This window comes from Polyodon spathula, chromosome 7 (genome assembly GCF_017654505.1).
Source record: "Polyodon spathula isolate WHYD16114869_AA chromosome 7, ASM1765450v1, whole genome shotgun sequence".
Classification (NCBI taxonomy): domain Eukaryota; kingdom Metazoa; phylum Chordata; class Actinopteri; order Acipenseriformes; family Polyodontidae; genus Polyodon; species Polyodon spathula.
In genome coordinates, this window is record NC_054540.1 from 13,487,711 (window position 1) to 13,510,928 (window position 23,218).

Genomic DNA, 23,218 nt, shown 5'->3' on the forward strand with positions numbered 1-23,218 from the left:
CACTGTATAGTGTAACTCATGAAGTGAGATACGTTGTAATACAAAAAATCAACTGTTTCAAACTAAAGAACTAAAAGTAAAACAGAAGAAAATTGTATCATGTTGGCACAATTAGATCCAGCTGTCTGTGGAAACCATTTAGAACTACTATAATACACACTAAGACATTCAGCCTTTAACTTTTGATTGAGTTGTTTGATAAACTCAGAGCTGAACAGTATACTAACTAGTTATGCATTATCTCAGTACCTGGTTTTGATCAGTGTTTCGAATCAGCCTGAAAAGACAGCAATGTTCAAAGGAATGGAACATCTAACATAATTATCTGTACTAGCATCAGATGTATCAAGTTTACTTTAATGTTTTTTAGAAGCCAAATGTCTTATGTAAGTATATTTTAACTGGCCTGAAGCTGGTGGTATTTTGCACCTTTTGATTTGACATGGGGCATCTGTTTTTGAATCCTCGAAGACACACATTCAGCAGTCAGGCAGAGTTAGACAACAGTTTGAATATGACATTCACACTCACTAGGAGCACTGATAAGAATTATTAAACTTTATTATGGTAATAATGCACTTCTATATGACAACGTAATACTTGTTAAAGCCTTCATGGCATAACCAATCTTAAAAATAAAAATAAATAAAAACATGGAATAATTTATTAGTTCATCTCATTTTGAACACATTTTTTTTTCTATTAAACTTCAAATTAGTATAAGAAAGCAATGTGACAAATTATTTTTAATCACCACAGGGCCTATTGAAGCTGTCAGCGACTGTATATTTTAAAATATGGTGGCTGTCATGGTTAACTTGTTTGAAACTTTAAAGATACAACCCCTGTACAAACATTGCTAAGTGTCTTTTCATTTCAATTCAGACAACTCAAACTGAAGAGTATTAATGACAATCTTTTAACCTGTGTGATACACTATGATATCAACAATACATTATGGCCAGACTTAAAGCAAGAAGTAATTAATATTTCTTATATATCATCCAATCTACTTTAGGTATGGCTAATGCGGACCTTTAATGGGTGTCACAGTTAACACATAAGAACATAAGAAAGGTTACAAATGAGAGGAGGCCATTCTGCTTGCTTGTTTGGTTGTTAGTAGTTTATTGATCCCAGAATCTCATCAAGGAGCTTCTTGAAAGATCCCAGGGTGTCAACTTCAACAACATTATTGGGGAGTTGGTTCCAGACTCCCACACTTCTCTGTGTAAAAAAGTGCCTCCTTCTGAATGCCCCTTTATTTAATCTCCATTTGTGACCCCTGGTCTTTGTTTCTTTTTTCAGGTCGGCACCAAAAAAACGTTCCCATTGCAAACTGTTTAGTGGAAGTAGAGTGAATAGTGTTCACCTTGCAGAGTGATAATACAATGGGTTATCCTTCTTGTTGGGGGTTCTCATTAGCTCTAAACAACAACTATCACAACAAAATGAGTTTACACTGAATTAATCCAGGATTGCAGCTGCCTATGTTAGTCATTTTAGTCAAACAATCTTGTTTTGTAAAAAGTAAGACTTAAACCCATCATAAACAAGGAAACATGTTTAGTTATTTTATTTTTTTCATGTGCCATGGAAAAGCGTGATCATTCCTATTATACAGTCCAAAAAAATTTATAGCATTTATATTGATTTTAGCAGCTGTCCAAATCTTACAAGCTTCAGCGGAAGCACCAGAAATTCTCTGACGAATGACCAAAGGAAAGATATTTCTGGAAACAGTTTCTCAAAGTCCAGTTGCTGAGTATGCTGAGCTAATGTTCATATGTTTTTTACCATAAATATATTAATAATTTTATATATTTTTTTAAATTAATTCTGCATAAAACACAACCCATAAATTGCAATGGAAGTCTCGTTGACAATATTAATACTTCATTGTGTCCAGCATGGACTTATTAAATTAAAAACAAATCATATTGCTGTGTCAAAAAGCTCCAAAAGCACAAGATATTCATCCACAACATGTCATACTTGCTTGTTGACAGGGGCTCATCTGGATAGTGTTTGTTTCTGATCTGCCAAAAATGTGACTTTAGTTTACTTATTTTGAACAGTAAAAGCTTTTTTTTAAAAAAAAAAAAAAAAAAACTCATACTAAACAAAATAAATCAGATTCACATTGACCTGATTCTAGCATCAAGTTTAAAAAACAAAATGTATATTGCAAGAGTAAAGTCTGACGGATTATTGAATTGTTAAAAACATGACCTAAACTGAAAATGAACCTGGCTTAGCACTCTGACAATATGAAAATAAATGTACTTGGACTTTGCTTTATATAGTAATAATGTCTTTAAGGGGGCACATAATAATTCTAACATGGATTTTGAGATCACAATTAATGTATTGCTGACATGCAGAGAAAACATCAGAAACTGGGCAACTACAACTGGCAGTGTGCATTCATTTTCTTACATACTAAGACCCTACTGTATATCCTCTGATATCCATGCAGCTGCTTTAAAATCTGTCTGACCCAATGTGGTTGAAATTTGCATGGCATCATCCCCAGTTCAATTGGGTTACAATACTTAGAAGCAAACACAATGTTAAATGATAAAAAGCAGTACTGCAGTTTCTGAAGACTACAGATACATAGGCTGATTAGGTGAAGGGATCTGTTTATTGTATGGGTGTGAGCTGTTAAAGGTTCACTCTTTTAGCAATAGGATGGACAGAGATCTAAGCCTGAGATTTCAGTGCATGGTCTGCATGCAGTGGGTTTGCAGTGGTAATGAAAATTGCAAGTAACCGTGAAACATTGCATTGTTGAATCCACAGTGTTATTTGTGTGATTCATTAGGGAAATGATTTGAAGTGCTGCTAAAATGCACACTATTTGGTTGTCCCCTAAAGGAAAAGTCTCCATAGTAGTGAGATGACAGCTGTGAGCATAATGTTGTACAAATGGTACTTAAAAGGTATGTTAGACTTTTCAATGTACTTATCACAAACTGTACCAGTGAAGCAATTTAATGTGTAGATGCAACAGAAGTAATTTTATTTTATTTTGTAAATTATTTTTGTAATGTACTTTCCAAGCCTTTTTTTTTTTTAAATCAGTTTAGTTTGAAAAACAAACTTCATTCATAATTTTTGCTTCAGTACGTATATAGTTCGGAAATAACAGTTCTTGAATTTCTGCAAGAAGGTTCCCATTTGAATGTTCCATTTGTTTTGAATGTTCTATTTGTCTGATACCCCAGAACTTCTAGAAACCAATATGGATCTAATGTTCTTCGTAAAATAGATGTTAATAACTGTATATGCTTTAAGATTGGTGATATAAAAGGCCAGTATGGAGTACATTGAATTGTAGCTTTCTCCACTAATCACATTATATTAACAAAAAAAAAAAAAAAAAAAAACGGTTTTACTTGACCTGTATGTGAGTATAAAAGGTTATACACATGGCAAGCAAGTCATTTGCGCTGTTACTGAGATTCTTTTCAATTTGAGTTTTCCCTTTGGGAATGGTGGAATATTTGTTTTCATTTCCTAGTCAGTTGGTTCAGATCATCTTCTGAAAATGAGCAAAGTGTTGAAGGAGCACAAAAATAAACTCGCTAAATGACAGGAAAAGATGTAAATCATTGGAGACACAATCCCCCTGAGGAAAAAAATTAATAAAATACAGTACTTAAAGGTACAGTACTTAATTATCCTCTGCTCTGATTAGACAATTAGAATTTCAATACCATTCTAAGTAATGAGAGTTTAAACAGAAACTTACATCTTTCTTGGCCACTTGCCTCCTGCATAACCTAGTGCCTATTACCAAAATATTTCCCATACCAATCTTGATATATATATATATATATATATATATATATATATATATATATATATATATATATATATATATATATATATATATATATATATATATATACCTTTCTATTAATGTAGTATAGTATTTTGCAATTACTGGACTAGAAAAAATATAAAAAATATATCACATCAGGAGCGAAGCTGCAGTTCAATAGAATGCATAGAGGGTAGACCATTTAGAAACACTGCTAGACAATGCAGTATACTGACTGCTTCCATACTACAAATACTATATGTCAGAATATTCATATTGTAACATTACAGTACTCCCAACCAGGGCAGACCTAGTAACTGAATACTATCCCAAGTGTCATAAACCACCAATCTGGCTGTGTGCCAGAACTGCGTGGGGGGCCAGATGGTGTGTCTTTAGGACAGCTTTTCCTATGGAAACTTTACCTTTGGGGTTAGCACTTAGTATAGCAATTCCTTTTGGGGGAGTCTAGATTACTTTTCCTTGAATAAGTACAGATTTACTAAAACATATATATTGTCTTTTTATCAAGTAATATTAGCATTTGTAATAATGCGTTATCGTACCTCTGTCCAATGGCCCACCCTAATGTAGGCACATACAGGATCAAAAGCGCCAGTCCCACAAGCCAGAAGATGAGTTCTGTTATATTGGTGAAAGACCCGGATAAAATTTGCACATTCAACCTAGATAATGAGAAAGAAGAAATGAAAACAACATCTCAAAAGCATTTTTCAGTAAATCAAAATGTACAGTTAACAGCAATTGCAAATCAGAAGTAGGGTTTCTGTGTATATTTTTGGGGAAATAAGTTGTTTTTTTTGGAAGCTTGCTGGTCACAAGATTATACTTACCACATCTTTGCCTTCCATTCGACATTCTTCCACTTGAGCATGTGTGCTGGGCCAGTGTATCTGTAATGAAACAGAAAAAAAAAATTCAAGTCAATAGAATTTAAGAAGGAAAATGTTACAATAACTCCCACAATATAACATTATATTAAAGCAATTTAGTAAAATGAAAGAGTTCTATTAAGCAAGAAATAATTTCTGTTCATAACTGTGTAAATTAAAACTGAATTGGAGTGTGTTCAAATCTGTTTCTATTGTCCGCTAGCATCTAAGTACTGTTTACATAAGATTTATCACCATTAACCACAAAAACACAGCTCAATGTGGATAAGCACAGCTATAACATTTGACAGTGATTATGGTTTGCTTTGCTGACCACTATAAACAAATCATGGTTGTAGGAAAAGATCTGGGGATTTAGCCCCACACATTTTAACCCAACAATGCCCTTGGGTTCAGAATCAGGATAAGAAGCCAGAAACAATGGTGGTCTTTGAACTGATCAGTTCATTTTAAGTACTGTTTTGCAAAACCTCATCTAGGTTGCCTAAATTCCTATGAGGCTCTTTAAAAAGGAGACAGACATTTGTAAAGGACAACATATCTCACAAATGATAACCAAGTTTACCATTATAAGAGGCATGCTTCTGAATACCAATAATATCTATATTACCATTTGTCCCAATACCAAGAGTAGCTAGAGATTATTTGTGAATTGTCCCATATGGCGGTTCCTTTGAGGCATTCATGCTAAAACATCTCTAAACAGAATGGCTATTTAATTCTGGGACCAGTTATTATAAAAGGTAAATATCCAGTTCTGTGGGAGACAAAAATCAGGCTGACAGGTACACACTATATGATAAGTACAAGCTATTAGAAGCATTAAATAGCATATATATATATATATATATATATATATATATATATATACATATATATATATATATATATATATATATAAAAAGTTACTTTTCAATTATACATAAAAAGAAATACAAGTAAGCACAGGAGGGGTTAGCTAATGTATTACTTTTTATATTAGATTTAACAAAATTTCCTGTTAAGCAGAAGAGGAGATCCTTTATCTTTTAATAAAAAAATGATTGAGCATATTGTGTCATACTTTTGCCCCACATAAACATGAATTATGTCAAAAAGGTTTCTTTATCTTAAATAAAAGGTTCAAAAAGTCAAAAGGAAGAAAGAAATGTGTTAGAGAGTCTTCCCTTGGGACTCCAATGACTTCAGTTACCATACCTCTCTGTATTCTTCGTTAACTCGGTCCAAGTTCAGAGAATACATAAGGTCCCGACCTCCCACAAACAAACGTTCTTGATACTCATCCAGAAACATTGTTCGTAGGTCCAAAAAACCACGTGGGCCATAAAAAACCGAGGTTCGGTTTAAATCCCACAGCTCTGTAAAAGCAACAGAAGTATGTTTTGTGATACCTAAATTAAAGATTATTTTAAAAATATTAACATTGTTAATATTTCCATGTAAGTGTTGTCTTAATAGAGCTGATTGGACAGTACAAATTATAGTTTTCAATGTGTTGCATTTTTTATTCAGTGTCAGTTTATACTGCTATTAGAATTAAGGGGGGGGGGGGGGGCACGTAAAATGGATATATGTACACCATACCTATAGCTGTGTGTATTAAGAAACCTAGGGTCTGCCTAATGTAAAAAATCCCACTGGCAAACTGGCTCTTTAAATTGTTTTACTCAGCGACTGTGAGAGATAGCCCTGCTGGTAATACACTAAACAAGGTTCTACTGCTGTACTTTTGTTATTGGACCATGGCAGTATAGAGCAGTGAAAGTGAGCGCTTTGAATCGTTACTGCTGCGTTGTAAGACAGACCTACCTCGGTGCAGTAAACAAACATTTTCACACAAAAGAGAAATGGCAACATCGAAGACACAAGGACCTCTTTTTCCGATATATATATATATATATATATATATATATATATATATATATATATATATATGTGTGTTTTTTGTGTTTTGTATTTGTATTTCTCTATATGTATTTGTTTTTTGTGTTTTGTTGTGTAGTGAGAACAGAGGAAAAGTAATTTAATCCAACAGCTTTTATTCAGCAACACAGCAGCAAGCATGAACGGTAAGGTAAGTAACACACATTTCTTTTCTCTTTCATTTCCTGTATAGTATCTATTCATAGTGACATGTACTATCCATTGCTGTTCAATCAGGCCACAGTGAATAGCTCCATGATCAGGGTCCCCGGGACAAATAATTTGAATGCGTTTGAAATTTTTTTTTTTTGCAAAATCTGTAATCTGTTTGTGATTTTTGTATTCCATGGATGACTTCAACCAACTCTGAACCAAATGAAGCAAATGACAATCTCAATAATGCACCCCCTGTGGTTCAATAACACACATAACACAATTCAATACATTTTTTGGATAAACTAAAAAAGTGGTATTCTGAATGAATTGTAGCTGGCTGTAAAGGCCTCATGAGACTGGCGCTCAACTTCATTGCCAGTAAAACCATCAACTACTGTGAAATGAGATCACCAACCCGCACACAAGCACATTATAAATTATAGCAGAGCAACATTCCTGCAGTTTGTTTTTATGGTCAGTTTAATTTATTTGGATAAAGACCTGGAGGGTGCAACTAGTTCTTCCAAAAGTCATTGTTGACAATGGAAAACTATTAAGGCATTCCTTATATGTATAGAACGGAATAGATGGGGGTTTGGGTACAAATTAAAATAATCTTGTTTGATCTGTTTCATATAATTTAAAAGATCTGCTTATTGAAAATGAGTATTTTGAGGCAAATTCAAAGGCACAGATGGTATAAAACTAGAAAGGTAGAAGTAGGACAAGCTTCTTAAGTCATGTATTAGTTTAAAGAAACTATAGTTCATCATAAAGCAACACAGACCTTCATCCAAAATACCAGGAGCCTTGGTTCCTCATTGGCTCAGACAGTGGCTGCCATGCTATCAACAGTGAGAGAGAAAGGTCTCTTTACAGTGTTCACCTTTTCTGGTTTTAGTTAGAATTCTTGCAGCAGCATTCTGAATAAGCTGCAAGCGAGACACCAAATACTTTGGAATCCCAGAAAAAGTGAATTACAATAGTCAATTCTCGATGAAACTAAGGCATGCATTAGCCTCTCAGCATCAGATACAGAAATAATAGAAGGAAGTTTAGCTATATTTCTGAAATGATGAAAAGATGTTTAGTAATGTTCCTAATATGGGACTCAAATAATAGAGCAGGATCAAAAATAGCCCCAAATTTCTTGCTTCAAGTTTTAGTTCTGAGGCTGCTAAGATCTAGCTTATATAAATCAATATTTTTTAATTGGTGCTATGAACCCACAAGCATGACTTCCGTTTTATCAGAATTCAACAACAGAAAATTCTATGACATCCAACACTTAATGTCCGCAAATCAAGCAACTAATAGCGCCCCAGTAGAGGGATTGTCTGGACTGAAAGACAAGTACAGCTTAGAATCATCTGTGTAACAATGGAAATTCATTCCATGCCTGCGGATAATATCACCTAATGGCAACATATAAAATGAAAACAACAGGGGACCTAAAATAGAACCCTGAGGAACACCACAGACAACCTCTGACAAATCATCTCCCCGACAGAAACGTACTGAAACCTCGGAAAGACAAGGATAAAGATAAGGAGATCGGAAAGACCTAAACCAAGAATGGACACCGCCTACCAAACCCACTAAATTCCCAAGGCGATTTAATAGAATGGAAAGGTCCACAGTGTCAAAGGCAGCACTAAAATCAAGAATAATTAAAATTGAAGGAAAGCCAGATTTGGAGCTTATCAAAAGATCATTTACTACCCTAACAAGAGCCGTCTAGGTGCTATGTGCAGAAATCCAGACTGAAATTTCTCAAATAAAGCATTACAAGCTAAACATTTGATAAGGAGATTGGCAACAACTTTCTCCAAGGCCTTGGCTAAAAATGGAAAATTGGAAATTGGCCTATAGCTGTTAATAACTGTAGGATCCAAATTACTTTTTTTTAAGCAGGGGTTTAACCACTGCAACCTTAAGTGCAGAGGGAACTATACCAGATGAAAATGATTCACTTATAATTGTTAAAATGTTCATATTAGCAACACTAAATACATATTTTAATAGTTTAGCAGAAATAGGATCAAGGGCACAAATGGTTGGTCTCATATGCCTAACTAACGCTGTCAGCTCTTGCAAAGTAATCAATGAGAAAGCCTCCATCATAACTTTATCAGGTTTAGTTAATTCAAAGTAGCAGGAAAGGTCCATAATAGAAGAAGTCTGTAAGATCTGATCTTTTTTTATCTTTTTTTATTTTCTTTTCTTATTTTTAAAAACTGAATTTTAAAAACTCAGTGCATCTAAAAATTGAACCTATGATTTGTAGAGTATTATGTGCTATTGATGAAGTACAAAGGTTACTTCCACAGAGCTTTTATAATCCAGAAACTTTTGAAAGTAAATAAAACCAAAATACACAGAAGAATATTGTTTTTTGAATACTAATTGAAACAACATACATTGTCTGTTGTTTATTCAAACTCACTTGAATCTCCCATTTTAAGATACTATCAGTCACTTCTGTGTTGCCTAATTCCCTCTGGGGGTAAAAAAAAAAAAAAAAACTGTATTAAAGTCATATTTATTAAACTGCCATGACATATCCAATTAAATAAAAACACTTGTATTTTATACTTGTTGTTGTTTACGTCAAAAGAAATTGTTGTTCTTTATTTAACAACAATAACCTGCCTTGGTGATTTTTCTTCAAAAGGAAATATGTGGTAAATTCAGCAACAGTAGTAGATAAGTTAATTGAATTGGGCCCAATGAAACAGATGATTGAGTCATAATTCCAGAGTCCTAAAATGAAAACTGTACAATGCAATGGGTGTGCAGCAGTTTGGACTGGAGAACTGAACCCACTAAACTGACTTTTAGACTGTTCAGTTTTTAGTTTCATTATTCAGATGCATTCTGGAGATGACTGTACACATTTAAGAATCCACAAGCATCACACTGTTCCCTGTGTATGTATACAGCAAGTAAGCTGGTTGATCACTGAGTTACAAATATTTAGCATTCAAAGAGGATAAAACCAGTATTTTAAAGCATGGAGGGAAGTAAAATATTACTTTCGTAATTTACCAAATGGCCTCCCCTCTTCATTGTTACTATATAGCCTCAGTATGGCAGTAAAACTGTCAGCGCCCTGGATAGAGTTAATTGCCATTGATTGGTACTCAATTGTAAACATGAGGGATATCAAGTTTTCATGTTTTTAATTCAACACGATAGTGGATGGATTTATTTAATGAATTTATTGAAGACAATTCTGGGTGCGAGTACCGCATTTTGGCATACCCCTATTGGGAAGGAATATAATTAAGAATACAGTAATTAAGAAAATGCATTAAAAGCAGTGGTAGGCATAACATTCCCTTTTGCCCAAGGCCCTCATGGTACCTGTGGTAATTTCATCACTACGTTGAGGCATCTAAGGTCGAGAATCTTGCTTGTCATATCCAGGTCAATGCTCTCTCTGAGAAGCATTTGTCTCCTCTTTTTGCATAATAAACCCCCCATATCATTACATTTCAGTTGTATTCAAAAACAAAAATGAAGTCTAACGCAACTATATCCTCTGGAGTCGCCATTTTCAACTCAAATACGGCACCTCTTAATACTGTACCATCAATATTCATTGTGTGTGACGTCAGTGGGAAAACAACCAGGCTCCTGTTAAGCTGCACCAGGCTGGCTCGGCTCGGTTGTACAGTGGAAAAGAGGTATTTGAGTAAGCCAGACATATATTGGGACGTAAAGAGGAGTTTGGGATTCAGATTCATTGTTCAACATGCAAAAAGACACCTCTCCTATCACTACTGTATTTAGAAAAAAACACAGCATGTAACTTTCCTAAACCAAAATCTTTGTTAACCATGCGCTTCATTATCCATGCACACAATTTATTTATTTATGAAAAACAACTGTTATGTGAGAACAATTTAAAAGGTAAAAAATACACCCCTCTAACCTTTTTAACAAAAAACAGACTGCATTAACAAAAGGTTAGTTGTTTTTTTTTTTTTTACAGTTTTTGTTTCTTTAAGCTGTAACACATTACAGACCATGTTTTTCAATTTATCATAGCCTTAAGCATTATGATATCATTACATTCTAAATTGAAAAGGTCAGTGTGTGAACATTACACCACTCTGCAATGGCCACTAGATCCATATCAGTTCAGAAGGTCTGTTAACCTAGTCTCCAAGTGATCAATATGAATTATCAAACTTATTTGGTCATTTATTTGGAATACATGTTTGTGGCAGTGTGCCCCGTCCCTATGCATATTTTTGTGTTATTTGTTGTATGTATGGTGTTAATGTTGGTGTATTGTAGTTGGTACACAGGATATAATATGGGTTACGAGCACAAGTGTTTAAAATGTATATTTGTATTTAGGCACGAGGATTGCACAGCACTTCACATGCAGGTAAAATGTACTAATGTATAATTACACTTGATTAATTCATGTGCAGTTGTACCGAGACTCCAATTGAATGACTGATTAGCAATTGAGTCTCGGCACAGCTGCATAAAAGTAGCATGTTGTCACTCACTCTGGGTTGTGTGTTCGGTGTGTGGAGAACTGGAGTTTGTCTTGTTTTGTGTTAGTCTGTTTGTTTGTTTATTTATTTTGGTCTAAGGTGCCGTGTCCTGTTATGTTTATTTTTAAATAAATGCACCGTAGTGCATTCGTCATATCAGCAGTCGTCTCTGCTGTTACTGTGTGTTACTGTGGTACTGAACGTTTTTGTCTTTTCATTTTTCTAGTTAGGGATATTACTGTGTGACATTAATCCAATTTAAAACAGCACACAATCCCTTCTTACGATGTTGACTTCGCAGTTAGATTAGGGTATTGTTCTACCGTATATTGCATATTCTGATGCATTAGATTTGACTCTAGAAATACAAAAAAGTCACTGGAGGGATCCAGCACCAATTTTAAATAAAGATTTTTTGTGGTGAGCATGTCAACTTTCTTCTTCATTACAGAACTTTATCTTAGTGTGAACCAGGTCTTTAAATCTGCACACTGTTTTAAAAATTAAAAATAGGGGTGTTTTTGTCCACTTTTACTATCTGGTCTCTTAATTGATTTAACTTTTACCATGAATTTGGAACACTGTGTGTCATAGAACAAGTGAACTTGCTAGCAGTAACAGAAAATGAAAACATTATAATTATAGTTGACACTTTGAGTCAAAGGTTCTGTCTTTACATGATTTGCATACCAGATTGACATGAATCCCATACGACTCAAGCTGTCAACAGTACCATTTTCTTCTCTTGTCTACTGATGCTCCCTGACAAGTTGTATTAATCTACAGTGCATACTTGTATCTTATGATATCTGTGAACTGGTCAAGTGATTTTTTAAATAAACTGTATATTACATTCACAACCAGTTGTACTGTATATAATATATCAGTTTTAACATACACTTCAACATTCCTCTGACAGCACAATCTCAAATTAAGAACTTCAGTTTTCTAAGTTTACAACTGCACTACTTAAATCCACCTGCTGACATGTCCTCCTCTTTGAAAACCGTGTTAAGCCAATTTATACAAGGCAAATACAATGGACACATTCACCATATGATGACAGATTAAGAATGCTAATTTCCCTCTGCCTAAAATACAAATGCTTTGAAGTATAGCATATAATCTTTTAAAAAAACATTTAGTAGTTTAGACTATTTAAAATGTATTTAATTTAATTTCAACAATATAATGATGTGTGTGACAAATTGAGCTCAAGTCATATCAATCCTATACTTTGTCACATTACAAGTATGTATTTCTTGAAAATAGCATCACAAGTTGAATGAAAACGCCAGTGATGAAAGACATAATCACTCAACATAAACTGCACATGAGTACAGACTGAAAGGAAGGTCCAACCTTCCTAAAGCTACTCCCTGGTACTAAAAAGTCTCTATAAATGTTCGAAAAACATTTACAACTAAAGATGGGACCCTAAAGAACACCCTACAGTTTGAAGTTAATCATATGGATCCAATACTAACACAGTTTGCGGAAGTTCAGTTGTTTTTTTTTTATTTTTTTATTTTATTGTCTGCATTCTGCTTAGCATAGCATTTTCAAAATGTTTTCTGCTCTTAAGCTTTACAAATGTAATCCTGTCACAATGTAATGTGTGGCATATGTAATACCAATATAAAATTAAAAAGGATTTATTTATTATATGATTATCAATCACAAGAGATTGAATCTATATATTGCTTAGATTCTTAAACAGATAGAATTGTTTAATGCAATTTTAGGTGGGAATTAAAGTATATACTTTTTATGACTCATTCTTTGCAAAACAAGCTACAAAAATGTCCTATTCATTTAAGGGAGGGGGGCGTCATTTCACTTGTGACATGAGCTGGTTTCAAACCCTCGTACCTAACCACAGGAAACTAGTGAACTAACCTGTACCTCCTAGCCTATTGTAACACTACATTTCCTCCTTAGAAATCCCAATACAGTAAAGTGACAGATATAAAGGTTTGATTTAACACCATACTTACTGCACCACTTTTTTCCTTAAAAAACAGTAATTTGATACAGTACAAGAACCCCTGTTGATCAATCAGCTGAAACGTACACTTATAAAAATTCCAAGAGTAAGCTTCTGGTTTTATTTAGAAACAAGTTACAGGGACAGAACCACAATGCGAAAGCTGTTTGTGTAAGGCTGGATTATTTCTCAGATATATTTTGTAAATGCAAAGCTGCACTATCATTGTGTGCAAGGCTCTTTCTTTTGCAAGTAAGAATAAAGCATATAGGTGGATGCTCTAAATGAGACTGGGTGATCTACAAGTTTTCATGCGAAGATAAGCACATATATTACTCGAAACAATGTTATTCTCCAGAAAATTAAATTAAATGCATTGAGAATTAAAAATCAATGCAATGGGTTATCCTAAAGATTATGTTGACATGTTCTAAACACATATACAATGTTGCAGCCACCTTCTCAGAGGATTATCTCTAAAACTCAGTAACATTTAATGGCTGTACTCTGCACTATGTTCTGTATCTTGACATAAAGGATGTTAATAGAAAAAAAGAGTTCTAGTGGTTGCTGGAAAATCTGCCATTGAGCAACTTCCAAAGTTCTTTTTTTAGTTTTTTATTAGAGAACATTGGAATTAGTCACACAGTGTTCTAGTTTTTAAAAGGGTGCATGCTAAAAGTGTATTTTTTATACCTTTTTTTTGTATAACATCCGTACTGTAGTGTGTACTATATTTGACACATTATCTCTAGATGTTATTCTGCAAACGTAGTATATTGGCTAATTGAGGATGATTTGCTGGCACTTCGCTGTCCTTGCCGAGAGGTCTCTACACAAATATATTTTTACAAAAATAAAGGTTGCAGTAGTGCGTAACATACCCTACCTATGCAATTAATTAAATGCCTTAAGAATATCTTCTAATTAAACAACTTAAGAAGAGTGCAGATATTCTGTGAACAAAAGTTTCATCATATACAATGAAAGACTCTGTAAAGAGAATCATTCATAAAAAAACAGCCATAAAAAAACGCAATTGTGGTATGTTTAGTGATACTGTGATAAACTTTCCTACTAGAAGTCTTTCTCAATGTCTTTAAATCTTGTTTCTTTATGCAGCTGATTTTTCTTTTTTTTTTTTTTTAAATGACCACACTTGATCTACTCTTAGATCTAAGTCTGCTCTGTTAAAATGGTTCTGTTTAATCAGACACCAGAATGATAGTGGTGTGGTAATGATGATTCTTCAAGTTGTTTCCTCTTTGGAATGAGTGTTTATTTCAGTTAAGCAAGTCTAGCAATTATCTGCTTGTCCCAGTCTTTAACAAAACAAGTGAGTTCCATTTTTAGGATTCATTTTTCCAGACACTTAATATCAACAACATCTAGCCTTGTATAATGATGCAATTCATAAAAAACATAGAAAGGTTACAAACAAGAGGAGGTCATGCAGCCCATCTTGCTCGTTTGGTTGTTAGTAGCTTATTGATCTCAGAATCCCATCAAGCAACTTCTTGAAGGATCTCAGGGTGTCAGCTTCAACAACATTACTGGGGGTGTTGGTTCCAGACTTTCACAATTATCTGTGTAAAAAAGTGCAGCTAATTTCTGTTTTGAATACCCCTTTATCTAATCTCCATTTGTGACCCCTAGTCCTTATTTCTTTTTTCAGGTAGAAAAAGTCCCATGGGTCGACATTGTCAATACCTTTTAGAATTTTAAATGCTTGAATGAGATCGCCATGTCTCCTTTATTCAAGACTGAATACATTTTTTAAAAAAAAATTTAGCCTGTCTGCATATGACATGCCTTTTAAAACAGGAATAATTCTGGTTGCTCTTCTTTGCACTCTTTCTAGAGGTTTTACTAATGCATTGTAAAGTTTTAACATTACTTCCCTTAAATTCAGCACTTTTTACTATATATCCAAACATTTTGTTGGCCTTTTTACAGCTTCCCACATTGTCTAAATGAAGACTCATAGATCTTTTTTAGATAGATTCTGTCTTCAAATTTCACTGTCTCCCATATGGTATTTATAATTGACACTTTTATTGCCTGCATACAGTACCTAACACTTTTCTCCATGAAATGTCATTTGCCATGTGTCTGCCCAGTTCTGAATCTTGTCTAGATCATTTTGAATGACCTTTGCTGCCCCGCAACGGTGTTTGCCATTCCTCCTCTTTTTGTGTCGTCTGCAAATTTAACCAGTTTGCTTACTATACCAGAATCTAAGTCATTAATGTAGATTAGGAAGAGCAGAGAAACTAATACTGATCCATGGGGTACTCTACTAGATATCTCGCTCCATTCTGAGGTTTCTCCTCTAATCAGTACTTTCTGTTTTCTACATGTTAAACACTTCCTAATCCATGTGCATGCATTTCCTTGCCTCCCTACTGTGTTCAGTTTGAGAATTAATCTTTTATGCAGGACTTTGTCAAAAGCTTTCTGGAAATCTAAATAAACCATGTCATGTGCTTTGCAATTATCCATTGTCGATGTTGCAGCCTCAAAAAAATCAAGCAGGTTAGTTAGACGCGATCTCCCTTTTCTAAAAATTCTGACTGTCACACTGAGCTGCTCCAGCTTGTTCATGGTATATCCCATGTGTCTAAACAGTATTTTGTACAGTACATTAATGGAACTGTGCTGCTTTAATTCCCTCTACATTTAACTTTTTATACAAAAAAAGTAATTTGGCAGATACTAATATTATAACTTTATAATGATAAAAACAATAAGAAACTCTATTATACACATTCTGTCTTAAATACAGCATTTATCTCTAAAATCATGTGCCCCAGTAGTGCTGAACATCCCTAACCTTGTTATGAACAGTTTCCAGAATTATTGGCTGATTTTGATGTAACAGTGTGATGGACAAAGGAGGGTCCGGTCTGTAATTCAACCTCCTGCTATTAGAGGGAGCTGAACCATCTGATGGTTTTCCCTTACAAGGATCCGCTGGCACCTGCCCTCCCTCAACTCAGTTGGGCTTAACTGAACAAAAATAAATAAATAAATAAATAAACAAAAACAACCCTGGTTGTTTTTTTAAATCTGTTTGGAATTCTGTTTTGTTTCTCTGCACCACCCCATTGAGCCCTCGACCATCGACAAACAGACACAGGGAAATTGCCTGTACTTATATACTATAAAAAAAAGTTTAATATGTATCTTCAGTGTGGGAGATCCTTATCTTTTCATGTATTAGCAGCAGTGAAAACAAAATGTACTCTTATTTAGAAAAAAATCCACAGTCAGGACATTTATTTAACATGTTGTTTTTCCTTAAGACCCCTTGCATTTACTTGCTTAATAAATAGGGTGGGTACTTAAGGAGCAATACTTGTTATTAGAAAACTCAAAACTGTGATCTGCCAATTAGAAAGCAGCATTGCAGGGCACTACCACACCATATCTCTATAAAGAAACCTAAATAATGTAAATGTAAATGAAAGATGTACAACAACAATACAGGCTGTTTACCAGTTTCAAATTGCAATAAAACTCTGGTTATTGTGCAAACCATACCACCTAATCAGGGTTATATTGCTTAATCAATCTGACATTTAAAGATAAAGATAAAGGTCTACCTAATTCACGATTTCGCGGAAATCGGGAAACTGAGGGGTCACCACAAAATTCACCTCTTTAGGGGCCAAACAACATGACGATGAACGTGCTGCATATATATGGCCTTGTGGCAAAGTGGTTAAGATTTTGCAGGTTCAGGTGATCAATAAACAGACAGACAATTATAATCCAGGTGCAGTGTTGTTTAACGGTTGTAATTTGTAATCCAAATGCCTGCTGGTAAACAACAGTAAATAATTACAGCGCCGTGTATTGCTTATCTGTAATCCGTGGGTTGATTTACCACCAAGAATCATTGTCTCGCTCTGTCACAGGCCTTTGTTATAGAATGTCAGACGCCCTTTCACATATTACAGCAAGAACTGAAATGTAACATGAAAGTCACTACCTAGCAGGAGGAGATTTTGGAATACTGTACATCTCTGACCAGGATATTGAATATTGGTTTTGATCTCTCTGGAAGATCCCTGTCTCTAACTGAACATAATCTTTCTTCACGTGTCATATTATTTTTCGACTTTTAAAACTCAACAAGCATCATAACCTTTATAACTTTTCCAAAAGACGTTGACCAACAATCCATCCCCAAAACCTGTTAACATATCATGTGCAATTTTTTCCATCAAATTGACTAATGCTCCTTGACTTCCAGGTGCTTAATGCTTCACGGATGTCAATAATTGATTACTGACAACATGTGGCTCTTGTTTCGCTGAAGGATCCACTAACAGTCATGCAAACTTGTGACTTTCAAACAGTCCAAGTTTTATCTTTAGAGTATATTTAATAAAGTCCAGTCCTCTCGCAGGGATGCTGTCTTCATTGTCACGATCAACGGTAAACCTAAGCTATTGTACGATGGAATTTCTGCTATATTTCAGAATGTATTGAAAAACATAAAAAATACCATCCACTATGTCATCTATTTTCATTGCTACTGACGTATTGAAATCAATATTTTCTTTCTGATATTTCTCCTATATGTGAGTTGTGAAAAATATATTGTTACCAGGCAAAGCCAAAGCGTCCAGTTGTCTTCCATTATCAGAAGATTAGTTCATCTCTTGAAAAAAAAAGGTGCCTCTGACTTGAATCTCATAGTTCAGTTTAAACAACACATGAGGTAAGAAACCTTGTACGCTTATGGTTTTAAATATGCATGTACATAGATAGTGTTAAATATGCATGTACCTAGGGGTTGTATATGAATTATGCCAAATCCTTTCAGTCTTATCAGAAAGAAAATAAATCTACTGGCATGCATTTATCATAGGTATGCTCTGATTATATTGTTCTTTAACAATGGACTTTACATATCTTGTAAATGATATAGAAATATATATATATATATATATATATATATATATATATATATATATATATATATATATATATATATATATATAGATATATGAGATACTCCTCGTAATACAAGGAGAAACAGATTGTCGGTCAAGTCACTAGGGTTCCACTCAAGTCAATTACCCCTCAGTGAACAGCAATTACAACATTGTTTGTAGGCTTTGTGTTGAGCAGGCTATCTGGCAATGAAGTGTAGATGACACAATTAAAAACAAAGTTTTGTGTAATGGGTGAGATAGATCCTGTAGTGTCTTTGAAAGCCTGAGCTATTGAGATCAAGACAAGGGAGCAGAATTCAGTTGGTCACTGTGAACCACAAAAGCAATTGGACATACATTCAGCTAGCTTGCTTTAATCTGTAATAGTAGTAGCCTTATTAGAAAAATGCAAACTGGTGCACACTTTCTCCTTTTTTTCAAGTAGAATTCAAACTAATAGCATTCCTGTATTATATCATTTAACTAAACACAGTGAATACAATCGTAAGTAATATTAACTACAAATACTACTGTTTAAAGTCTCTGCCTGGTACTGCTTAAGGGGTGAACTTAGAAGCTGCTCTTCTTTGCTGCACTTAGTTGTGCTGAATGTTTTATTATTGTAAATATCCAACATTATTTGACAAGTGAAATCTTTCTGCTATTCGCCTTCATTGAGACTCCAAGTCTTGTGATAACACAACACAGTACAGTTTGGATAAACACCTGCCAGGCAGGTCAAACGTAATAGTTTTTTTTTTTGAAAAAATCATAAAATTTCTTAGCATATTATAATATATAGGTATATATATATATATATATATATATATATATATATAATATATATATATATATATATGTGTGTGTGTGTGTGTGTGTGTGTGTGTGTGTGTGTGTGTAGTTTATAAACTGCCATCAATTGAAAGGATGAAATAGATTATCATAGTTTAAACTAGTTAAACTATTTAATGAATAAACAGTACAAGCTAAATAGAACAGTATGTATATAGTGCGGACATACTGCATAGCCCAAGAGTGCTTTTAGTGTCTTTAGAGTACATTTTCAAGAGCTAAAAAATACAGCAATAATATTCATAGTGAAGGGTGTTTATTTGAACAAGTTACATTGAATGACTTTTCAGTTAACCAAGCATGCAACTGTTATTACAGAACCCCAGTCCCATCAAGGAGGTATTGAGTATGAAATGATCATTACTGCAGCAGTAGATATAACCACCAAGAAAGTACTCTTTCACGTAACACTTTATTGGGCATCATTAAAACTACATAACACTGTATAACTATGCATAATTATCATCCACTTAACATGAACATGAGATCAATTGAATAACATCATTTTAGCTCTATTATAGTAACTATTGTGATAAGGTATTTGACCACGAGGTTTACATGTAGTATGAAAATAAAGTTTCTCCTGAAATAGTTGTTAAACATTCTTAATCACAGCATTTTCAGAATAAAGTTCTTACAGGAAGAGGTGTACTCTTAGCTTTGCAAACACATCACTGTGAAAGTAATGTGTTGTACTGTATGGTTTGCTAGTGTGTGTGTGTGTGTGTATATATATATACACTTTTATTGCATTTTTGATATGATATAGCTAAGTGTTCCCTTTAGACAATATGCATTATTATCACTAGTGATATGAAGTGGCCTCAAAAACATTTCAGACTTTTGAATTTGCCACATCGCAGATGTGTTCTATATGTTGTAGCTGTATGTTTTGTTTAGGCTTTTGTCACTGGAACACATTTCTATATGCAGAGCTGTTCTTTCAGCACTACAAGCTAGAGGCAATTATCTTGTACACCTGCTTTATATCTGATTTCATTTTTTTCTTATACAGTTGCAATAATATATAATAATATACAGAGCTCACACAAGACACAAGACAAGTTTGCATTCTCCTAAACACCAAACACATTGTATCTCCTCAATACGATATAGGACAGTACTGAAGGTATAACACTGTAGCAACCTGATTAGGAACGGGCTGCTTCAGGAGAGGAGAGAGGAGAGAGGGGATAGGGGGGGGGGGGGGGGGGGGGGGGGGGGGGGTATTTGTATTATTAAATATATTTAATTCACTTATTTGATATTTGGTAACACGTTGTAGTGGACATTTGCTTTATTTTAACAGGACTGTTTTCCTGCAGTTTAAATAACATTATGTCAGTAAGTGGGTATTGACGTCATCATTACAATGGAACAGATGGATCTTGAGAACGGGGTGGGTACATTAAAATTCCATAACAATAGCAAGAGAAATTCTCACTCAACATATAAACTTTGCCAGTATTATGAAAATGTTCCACTCTGGAACTGCTAACCAGAAAAGCCTGGATGTCTGACAAGTTTAAATGTCATTTGGATAAGTTATGCAAATTTTAGTCTATAATGATAAATAGTGTTTCTCTTACAGTGTATTTTATTAACTTTAAATGTATACATAGGACTTCTATATAATATAATATACAATAGGGCCAGATTGAAAGTAGTCCTTTTCAGCCTAATCTTTTAAGGCAACCCACTTCACAGGGCAAACACAATAATTCCCAGTGCAAACAAATAATCAGGGAGTTGGAACAACAGGGAATGATGAGCTGCAAGTTAAGTCAAGCATGTATATCATAAGTGCAAAATACAACTTTATGACCAACCAGCTCAACTTGCTGCAAGATATATCAATACACAGCAGAGAATCCTTTAAGTGTACTTGCTTTCTTCTACTGGCAGATAAGCAAAACGCAAAAATGCATACATAATTATAAAATAAATAGCTTCCCGTCATTGTAAATCTATTACTATACCACTCATACAGGTATGAAACTGGATTCAGTCCATATATCACAGTACTAATGCATTTGGTGATATAACTTTTTAATAAACACGCCCAGACATTTTTAGCTTAACAAAATAGCATGACCGGAATTCATGCAATTCTATACTGTACAGCAGAGCCTGATAAAGGTTTCAGTAACTACATTCCACACTTGATCTGGACCTGAACCATTTTGTTTCCTTATCTTATGCGGCATCATAGCACTTAGGCTTACACTATATCTAAATCACTGTATCCAAAATTACAGTGTGGTGCTTGCTGGAGCTTGCAGGCATGACTGGTCGATTTCTGCATATGGGCATTGTATACAGTCCCAATTTGAAACAAGCTGGTAGCTGTTTAATAAACTTCTTAATAAAGAGACATTGGGAGGCATATACACAGGCTGCTTTTAAAGCTTCCAGAAATGTGACATCGAAAGAACCTACAGGTGGAAAGGATTAAGAAAGAGAGGTTCTGGAGGGGGGGGGGGGGGGGGGGCGTGATAAATATATAAATGTCATGAATGAGATTTATTGTACATACCGTATAGCATAATTCATCATGTTCTTTTTCTGCCATACTTTACTATACCTCTCTGTATATTAAGAACATGTTTTGACTGCCATAACATTAGCATTACTGCCTTCTGCCTTATAAACCAGAATCCAGACAAACTGAATGAACCTAAATATATACAACAGAAACAACATGTCCTACTTAGGTTATGAGTTTTTAGCATATACCTTGCTCATCACAACAATATGATATATTACTTATATGTAAAGAAATACCCTTAAAGTGCTCACTTGAAGAATTGAGATAAATTGATTTGGCACATATTTAATAGCGGTAGAGTAATGTAGAATTCAGGTATGATATTATTATTATTATTATTATTATTATTATTATTATTATTATTATTATTATTATTATTATTAAACATTACATTAATGAATCAATAATCAGTGTCATATTGAACTTCAGTTGTCAGTGCTGAATGCAAGAAATACACTACAGTTCATTTCAAATAATCATAGCAGATAAATCACATCTTTGTTACCGTTTTTATTTTCATTGTTACTTAGTTTCTAAATACTACTGTAAGAGGAGAGATTGCAAGTTTTATTATTTGTTTTGTCTCTCTGTGCAATATACAATATGTGACCCCCTTGGCACTTTCACCTACCTCTGTGAGATAGCCGTAACCTTGGTCGGCTGCTATGGGCTGCCAGCACTCCACTCCCCAGAATCAACCAAAAGCGAAACAGCATTGATGTGAGCACCTTGTGTGCCACTGCCATCCTGTTAGTGTAACTCGTATCTTGTCTTGTGGTTCCTTAAATCACTTTCATTCAGTTCAAAACTATATTAAACAAGTAACAGTCCAGTCAGTCCATTTGAAGGAGTGAATGTAAGTTGCTTAATGCCTAAATACAAGGTCAAACTAATAGTTCCTTGTAATGTGTTGCTTCTTTCTCTCTCGATAGGAGCATTCAGGAGTATCACTCAGCCTTTATCTGTTGTCTTCTGCTTTCAACAACTGTGAGGCTTCTTCCAAATAGCAATGAGCAACCCTTGTTCATTTTTTGTTACTTCTTTCTGGGTGCATAGCAAACAGCATTCCAAAGCTTCTCTGGTTTATTTGTCAGTTGGTTGCAGCCATTTTTACTTGCCAAAAAGTATTTTAATTCACCTTTCACCCCTGGTAACTAGAAGAAAGCAGCCTTCTCTCCCTTGCTGAGTCCCAGTGTGTCTCAGATCCAGCAGCTCCACCCAGCAGGGATGCAGCAGTCCTCAGTAGAGAAGTACATTGGGAACTGAAGTATGCTCTGTAGCCAAAACATTTCTCATCCACGTGCCATTCACTGATCCGCCCTTTCTTTTCCACTCTCTCAGATCCCCTGGTGTCTAGGACTGGGGCCAATGTTTTACTGCCTTGATTATGACAGCACTTCTCTTGAGCAGCATGTTTCTTTTAACAGAAGCAATTCTGATTCGATTTTAGAGAGTAAGAGAGGTTTTTGTGAGACATGTGCTCTCTGTCAACGTAGTGTGTGTGTGTTTATACAGAGCCTACACCCTATGTATACACAAATACTTTTAC

At 34.5% G+C, this 23,218-nt stretch overlaps 1 protein-coding gene across 1 annotated transcript in view; it reads right to left on the reverse strand.

Moving 5' to 3' along the window:
* Positions 1-22,914, reverse strand: part of sema3e (sema domain, immunoglobulin domain (Ig), short basic domain, secreted, (semaphorin) 3E) — a 40,519-nt gene extending 17,605 nt beyond the window's left edge. Inside the window, exons 1-4 of the mRNA XM_041254613.1 lie at positions 22,301-22,914; positions 5,941-6,101; positions 4,684-4,743; positions 4,396-4,515 (exon numbers count right to left, since the gene is read on the reverse strand). Of these exons, the coding sequence (XP_041110547.1) occupies positions 4,396-4,515; positions 4,684-4,743; positions 5,941-6,101; positions 22,301-22,415 (456 nt within the window). The 5' untranslated portion in view covers positions 22,416-22,914. The remainder of the gene's footprint in view (positions 1-4,395; positions 4,516-4,683; positions 4,744-5,940; positions 6,102-22,300) is intronic.
* Between the last annotated feature and the right edge of the window lie 304 nt (positions 22,915-23,218).